The sequence below is a fragment of the Leguminivora glycinivorella genome, chromosome 17 (genome assembly GCF_023078275.1).
Source record: "Leguminivora glycinivorella isolate SPB_JAAS2020 chromosome 17, LegGlyc_1.1, whole genome shotgun sequence".
NCBI classification, from domain to species: Eukaryota; Metazoa; Arthropoda; class Insecta; order Lepidoptera; family Tortricidae; genus Leguminivora; species Leguminivora glycinivorella.
In genome coordinates, this window is record NC_062987.1 from 17,136,917 (window position 1) to 17,145,323 (window position 8,407).

An 8,407-nucleotide genomic window follows, 5' to 3' on the forward strand; every position below is an offset into this window, starting at 1 on the left:
TCCTTCGAAACGAATAATATAGTTCTTATTGCTCTTGTAGCAATTCGCTCTATTCGCTATTCAAAATGGCGGCGATGTGGCGTGCACAGTGCGCGTTTGCGCGACTTTTTACCGGAAAAACTGGACAAATCTTGAACAACGCAGCAGATTTTGGTACAAAACTCACCCCGGAATCACTATCGGTAATTTTTTAATTATATTTTCACTCGCGTCGTCTTGTAATGTGGCTTTGACTGCAACATGTGACAGAACTATGGGTGTACGGTGGGGCACGCAAGTCGTCCTCGCTCGCGTCGCATTATTTTCAGAATGACGTTGATTGATGAGCGATGACAAGCGACGCTGCGTGTAGGTTTTATTGATATTGTTGCATTTTAACACCAGGTTTTAGGTTGTTTGATTATTATAATAACTCATTGTGTCATGTGGGTTCTTATTAAATATGAAAATGACGTTTTTTTTTTCTTTGTTTCAGGTTTTAGTATCCAGAAATTATTCAAATTATAAAAATTCTCCATTAGTGCATAAAATTAGGGAACAGTATGAATATGAAATAGTGAAAAATCCCGCTGAATGGACTTATGTGGAGAGACTATTACCGTTCGAAACCATCCCGGAGGTCCAGCCCAAGGCTAACTACCCGTCGGGTTGGGTTCCCCCGAAAGAAGAAGCACTAGAACTACCTTATTTCATTTCAAGAACGAAGAATCATGTATTGCCAATTTATTTAGGTGAGACATTTAAAGGTGGGCGTAAAATAACAATGATCAAAAAAATTGATGGCGACATTTGGCAAATGAATGACGAAATTAAGGAACTTTTGGAAGAGAAAATGAAGAGATACGTCGAGACAAGGGTCCATGAACTAGGTCGCTTTATCGAAGTCAAAGGTGATTACGTTAATGAACTACGTGATTGGGCACATTCCAAGGGTTTCTAATCTAATTAAAATATTGTTAGTTCTGAATAAAAATGTTATAATGAGATAGTAATGTAATTTGTTTATTTTCCCCGATTCCCGAAATCCTTAATAGGTGTACTAATGCGTCTTAATTTCTATGAGTTTTAAATGTGCTTAGTGTTAAAAGTTGTCACTTTTAATTAAAAGCTATGTTTTTCGTAAAAAATATTAGTCTGTGATACAAAAAAGCTGTTTTACGGCTGATTTTAACTCCTTAAATAATAAAAAATGGTACCAAAAAAGGTTTAAACAATATGCGATACAGTTATCTGTACTTATAAATGAAACCAAAAGCAAAAAGAGAAATAAAATATTTTCTTTAAATCCCTAACAAAATAAATATCTCAGTAAATAATATTTTAAAAGCGCCGCAGAACCTGTGTTGCCGGTTGTATGCGGCATGAAGTTAACTTCGTTCAGCCGCCGCTAGGGGCGTGCGCGTCGGCGGAAGGTTTACGTAGCCGTACAACATCCGGGCACATTGGGCATTGGGCCTCTCCACGCGATTTTACGATCCGACTCCACTCTTTGTTGGAGCAACTTTTCTGAGTCACTTTGCTTACGATTTAACCAGCCTTTCAGACGCGTTTCGTTATTATAATCGTTTTAATAACACTTTTAAGGTTATTTTAAATTTATTTATAGTATTCATGACATGTTTAGTGGCAGCGCATTTGATTAATTAGTATTCGAAAGTTAGTCTCTTTATGGTTGTACGATAATCAGGGATCGATGTAGGCGTATAGTACAGCGCAGCTCGTTATATAATTTACTTATATACTTTGTGTAGGTGTAGGTATTGTGCCATATTAATTTTATAGGTACGTATGTAAGAGATTCGTTTTTTACGTACCTATATAGATATTTTATTCAAGGTCAGGGGTTTTCAGCAGGATATCGAGTAATAACTAATTGAGCAAAGCATGAATAGTTTTACGAATTTAGAGTTCTTCATTAAAACTAACTTTACCTACGAGATTTGTTAAAAATCTAGTTTAATTAATAAAGTTTTCGTTTAGATTGTTTATTTAAGTACTTAAGTCGGCTGCGCTATTTTAATGATATAATTAATTCAGTCAGTGACTGACCGCTCGATCGTCGGCACGAATGCCTTGCCTACTTTTTAGGCGACTTGAGTAGTGTTTAAGTATACCTAGGTATGGTTTCCCGATATGTACCTACATATTTTTCCTTTTTAGAGTTCCGTCCCAAAAAGGTATAAGGAACCCTTACTTAGTGTGTTTTCACATTATCCGATCCGATATCGGATGTAGGGTAGGAATAGGAAGGATGTCAAACGCAAAAATCAAAGATGGCGCCGTTAATGGATGGTATATATCTATAGGGTGCATTGGGGTAATTTCGAAAGTCATAAAATCACCATTATGTTTATCATATCAAGATTCCACTTTCGAAATTAGATACCCAAGAAATTTCTGTACTTCGAAGTTACCCCAATGCACCCTATCGGATCCGATATCGGATCGGATAATATGAAAACGCAGTTATGGTGCGACTCTGTCAATCACATCTCGAGAACAAGGTAAGCTTACTTATGTTATGTTATTGATTTGAAATTTGTATAAGTTATGACTTATGAACATTACTACCTAAGTATTTGTAATTGACCACCGCCTATCTATTTCAACCGTCTAATTTTTACAATAGTTCAATAATTCTTTATTTGCATCATATACATTTTACAATAGGTACATGGACCCTGAAAGGGTATAGCAAATTTATGGCATAACCAATTATATAAACGAAAGGATATTACATAATAATATCTACATGTTAGGTGTACGAGTACATACTACAAAAGTTAACATAGGTATTAATTAGGTCGTACAAGTCATATCATATAGACAATATAGACATAGTATCATCCTCCATAAATTCAGTTATTGTGTAGTAGCATTTATCTTTCAGCATTGTTTTTAGGTTGTTTATGAACTTTGAGTCAGACTGTACAGTTTTTAGGAAGGTGGGGAGTTTGTTATATATTTTAATTGCTCTATAGTATGGTCCATTTTTATATATATCTAATTTTGGCTCTGGGAGTTCTATGTATTGGTGACGTCGAGGGTTTTGGCAGAAATTGAAGAGATGCAGGTTTTTGCGTACAAATGAAGCTACTTCCAAAATATATAGGGAGGGAGGGTCAGTAAGCTTAGATTTTTGAAGTGGGGTCTACAGCTGTGGGGTGGATGTATATTTGCCAAGATCCTGATGCACTTTTTCTGCATAATGAAGACATTTTGGATGTCAGTACTGTGGCCCCACAAGAGGAGTCCGTAGCGTAGCCACGAGACTGCCTGCGAGTGGTACGCTGCCAAAGCACACTCTAAGGTAGTACTACTCTTCAGTACACTAAGGGCATACACAAAACGGGAGAGTTTATTTTTTATATTTTCAACGTGTGTTTTCCATGTCAAATGGCTGTCGAGTGAGATACCTAGTAATGTGCAGTCGGTTACTTCATTAATATTTAAGTCGGTTTTTATAGTTTCTAGATTTAAAGGTTGCTTTTGTCTTGGTCGGAACTGTATTAATTTTGTTTTGTCATTATTTATGATGAGATTATGATCGTGTAGCCAATGAGTTATTGAGTTAAAAGTTTGTTCTATGTAAGAGATGCTACTATCGTTATCTGGACATTGAAATAAGATGGATATGTCGTCGGCAAACATAACAGTTTTGTGCTCGGTAGATATTGGGAGATCATTTATGTAAATGAGAAAGAGGATGCATCCTATGACACTTCCGTGCGGGTTTACCTAGGATATATATTAACTATATAACACTCCCGTGAGACTCAAACAAAATTAATAGTTATTTGTTATACAAGGGTGGAAAGTTGTATTTTAAGTATTTTAACGCCGAGTGTGGAATTGAAAAACAAGCAAGTGGAAGGATTCTATAGTTGAACCACGAGCGAAGCGAGTGGTTCGAGAAGAGAGTCCTGAACTTGGAGAGTTTTTCAACACACGAGAAGTAAAATACATTTGCACCCGAGTGTAACACAAAACTTTTTCGCTCACCATAGCGAGGAAAGTCCAACGCAAAAAACGCGTTTATCACTGCTTCCAGTAGTTCCTCAGGTGGTAAATCATCTTCATCACTAAGTAGATTCAATGCAGAAAATTTGAATATTTTGAAGGTCAAATTCCACTAGTGGATAAAGTATACGTTTTTACTTTTACCCGCTGGCGTTAAAGGATAAAACACTTGTTTCCGAGCTAGTGAGGCGAAAAATTATTTTCTCCTCACTAGCTCGGAAACACGTGTTTTGTCCTTTAATACCAGCGGGTAAAAACGCATTTTATCCACTAGTGGGTAAAGTAATTTGACCTTGAATAAAGTCAAATTAACTGCTTTAAAATTGATAAAAGTAGGTGAATCTAGTAATAAAGATGATTTACCACCTGTACTGGAAGCAGTGATAGACGCATTTTTTGCGTTGTAGTTTCCTCGCTATAGTGAGGGGAAAAGTTTTGTGTTACACTCGGGTGCAAATGAATTTTACTTCTCGTGTGTTAAAAAACTCGCAAATTCAGGATTCTATTCTTGAACCACTCGCTTCGCTTCGTGGTTCAACTATAGAATCCTTTCACTTGCTCGTTTTTCAATTCCACACTCGGCGTTAAAATACAACTTTGCCCCCTTGTATAATAAATAACTATTATGCATGTTGCTCACGCGAGTAACCCTCTTAAAATATTGATGAAATCATGATGCATGTTACTGCGTTGAAATATCGGGAGCTCGACTGAAATCAAAAAGACAATCCCGGTCAATATAAGTCTAATGAAGATAATCATCAATCATTCAAAAGTCTTAAGTTAAAGAAACTTTTTCAATCTACCATATTGTGTATGTGTAACAAAAAAAGTTCGTAGGTGCATAAATAACACAGAGGTCGACGTTTTCTTTTTTTTTTCAGTTTTATTGCATAAAAATTAAAGTTTAATGTCAAGCCGTTTCTGCCCTTAGAAACAAGCAGCAAATTAAAATATCTAGACGCGAATATTTATCGTCCCATAGAACATTTGAATTTTCCGCTTTTTATTTTCTCGAATGTCCAACCTCCATGTGCATGCTTGTAAGCTTTACATCCGCGCGTACTGGCACAGAAGAAAAAAAATGTTTTCATCCTTGATCGTTGTTTGTTTTTCAAAACGATTTTTCTCGGCAGTGAATTGAATAGAATATGGAATGTGATGTTTATATTTTGTATATTTGCATACTTACTTATGTATGCATAGATATTTTTCGTTGAAATTTATAAGTTTTACTACAATGCAAAGAAAGAGAAGTTGAAAAAGTGTCAAAAACATCAAATTTGAAGATTCTGAAGCCGTTATTTGGTGTCGGACAGGCCAAGATCGACTTCGTTACGCCACAGTCAGTAAGTACCTATGGTCTTTTTAATATTTTTATTATGAGAAAGGGGCTTTTACACCAAATATTTTCATAAGGAAATTAAGTATGAAATTAAGACGACGCAACAGGAGGGGTCAATTTTCCATACAAACGTTCTCGACTATTTCCTCCCTGGTTTTTGAAGCTAGAGCAATGATTTTTACAATCACAGATTTTTATTATTTTTCATCTGTGTCGGACCGTCTTAATTATTATATTTTGATTTATAAAGACGCTAGAGCCCATCAAAATTTTTCAAAAACGGCATTTTTCATTATGGTACAAAAGAAGGTGTGATATTCAAAATTGGTAACAATTAGCCAAAGAAACTATACGGTCCGAAACAGATTATTTTATTGTTATTCAGATTCTCAAATTTTGTTCCGATTGATTAAGTTTTGGAGGAGGAAACAGTGAGAGCGATACCTCGATTTGAAACATTTTTTTGCAATATCTTTTAAAAACTGAGTTGTTCTTAATGGACTTTTTTTAATAATCTAGTTAATAACACGAGTATATTTAACTTAAATTCCCAAATCTACTTTCTATTTTAGCATTTTCGCTCGCGTCTTAAAATTTTAATTTTTTTTCGCTATTCCATGTGTGAGCGTAAACTTAGAGTAAGTGCACGGAAAGTAGTACATTTAGTACCTATCTTCCTTCCACATGTAAAGTAATGCCTACATCTACAATAGGTACAACGTAATTTTAATTGGTTTAATTGTATAATTTGTTTTTATACGATTAGTATTTACCTATTTAAGACTAGCCTTTGCCCGCGGCTTCGCTCGGAAATCGGAATGTTCCATACAAATTCCACTCTCCATTTTAGGGAAGTGGGGGGTTAGAAAAAGACAAAAAGTAGACTATGTCACTCTCCATCCCTTCAACTGTCTCCACTTAAAAAATCACGTCAATTCGTCGCCCCGTTTTGCCGTGAAAGACGGACAAACAAACATATTATATTTATAATATTAGTATGGAAATATTATTTTTCCCCTCACTAGCTCGGAAACACGGGTTTTGTCCTTTAATACCAGCGGGTAAAAACGCATTTTATCCACTAGTGGGTAAAGTAATTTGACCTTGAATAAAGTCAAATTAACTGCTTTAAAGTTGATAAAAGTAGGTGAATCTAGTAATAAAGATGGTTTACCACCTATGGAACTACTGGAAGCAGTGATAAATGCATTTTTTGCGTTGTAGTTTCCTCGCTATAGTGAGGGGAAAAGCTTTGTGTTACACTCGGGTGCAAATGTATTTTTCCCCTCACTAGCTCGGAAACACGTGTTTTGTCCTTTAATACCAGCGGGTAAAAACGCATTTTATCCACTAGTGGGTAAAGTAATTTGACCTTGAATAAAGTCAAATTAACTGCTTTAAAGTTGATAAAAGTAGGTGAATCTAGTAATAAAGATGATTTACCACCTGTGGAACTACTGGAAGCAGTGATAAATGCATTTTTGCGTTGTAGTTTTCTCGATACAGTGAGGGGAAAAGTTTTGTGTTACACTCGGGTGCAAATGTATTTTACTTCTCGTGTTTAAAAAATTCGCAAGTTCAGGATTCTATTCTAGAACCACTCGCTTCGCTCGTGGTTCAACTATAGAATCCTTTCACTTGCTCGTTTTTCAATTCCACACTCGGCGTTAAAATACAACTTTGCCCCCTTGTATAACAAATAACTATTACTTCTCGTGTGTTAAAAAACTCGCAAGTTCAGGATTCTATTCTCGAACCACTCGCTTCGCTCGTGGTTCAACTATAGAATCCTTTCACTTGCTCGTTTTTCAATTCCACACTCGGCGTTAAAATACAAGTTTGCCCCCTTGTATGACAAATAACTATTAATTTTAAAATTGGCATCGCTCGTGCTTGCTGCCCACAGCGAAACTGAAAGTAGATCGTTCTGACGGCGGTGTACGATTAAACTATGGGCTGAGAGAGATCACAATACGATGCGCTACGGATACGTGAACTATTGGTACGTTGGCTAGGTCAGCAGATCTACAGAATAATCGTTTGTTCTAGATTTTTGGCTTCGTGCGAAGAGGTAGCTATTATAACAAAGTTCGCGGCGTTTCTCTACTGACTTCATCCTGCTTCCTGCTACGTTGCTACTACCGCCATTGTTACAGGTAAGTGACGAAGACTATTTTTACTACCTTTGCACTGAAACTTTTTATTTTAAAGTCGCCGTCAATAGAATTTATTTATTTATTTAATCTTTATTGAACAAAGAAACACAATGTACAATAGGCGAACTTAATGCCATAAGGCATTCTCTACCAGTCAACCTTTAGGCCAAGCAGAAAAGTTGTAGGCGGTGCAAAATTACAAACACAAAAGAACTATAATTAGGTACTTTTAAGGACACAATACATGCAACAACAAATAATACAGAGGAATAAACATACACATATACTTGATATTAATACTAATACATAAAATTACATACATATAATACATACAATCTGATGAGATTTACAAAGCAGACATACTACGAATTTTCTGAACTTGTGAACAATGTAAACAAACCTTGTAGTCAGAATGCCTCTAATTTCCATTATAATTCACCAGATACCTACTGGCTAAATCCATGTGTTATTTAATCAATTCATATCACATTATGATCCTCAACCTTAAAAAATTAAAATTGTGCTAAAATATTGATATTTTATATACCTAATGCTTTGTTTACATTGTTGACAATTTCTATAGACATCGATTTTATATGTGTGGTATTCTTTTCTTGTACAATAAAGTGTTTACTTACTTAACTTTAAGGGACCCGCTTGAAATTACTTTTCATCCCTTTCTTATTGAAAAATAATATTCATTTAAATAGAAAAACAAAACTAATTTAAACATGAGTAGTTACTTTTATAGGAAACATGGATTTTAATTACTTACCTACTAGTTTTAAGGAAGATATGCTTCAAGTACCCCCGGATTTGACGACTAAGGTATTTGTTTACTTAAAAGAGGGGGTAAAAAGGGGTATCCATAACTAATATACTTAAT

General features: G+C 35.4%; 1 protein-coding gene across 1 annotated transcript; it reads left to right on the forward strand.

Annotated features, from left to right (window-relative positions):
• Positions 1-50: 50 nt before the first annotated feature.
• On the forward strand, positions 51-992 carry LOC125235114 (probable 39S ribosomal protein L49, mitochondrial). The gene is made up of 2 exons (XM_048141550.1): positions 51-182; positions 476-992. Exons 1-2 carry the CDS (start codon positions 66-68, stop codon positions 938-940), a joined length of 582 nt encoding a protein of 193 aa, XP_047997507.1. The 5' UTR covers positions 51-65; the 3' UTR covers positions 941-992.
• The last annotated feature ends 7,415 nt before the right edge of the window (positions 993-8,407 follow it).

Excerpts from the sequence above, each read along its gene's own strand:
- LOC125235114 (XM_048141550.1), top strand. The coding sequence starts at position 66 with ATGGCGGCGATGTGGCGTGCACAGTGCGCGTTTGCGCGACTTTTTACC. Across the intron at positions 183-475 it reads TCACCCCGGAATCACTATCG|GTTTTAGTATCCAGAAATTA; the intron begins GTAATTTTTTAA and ends TCTTTGTTTCAG.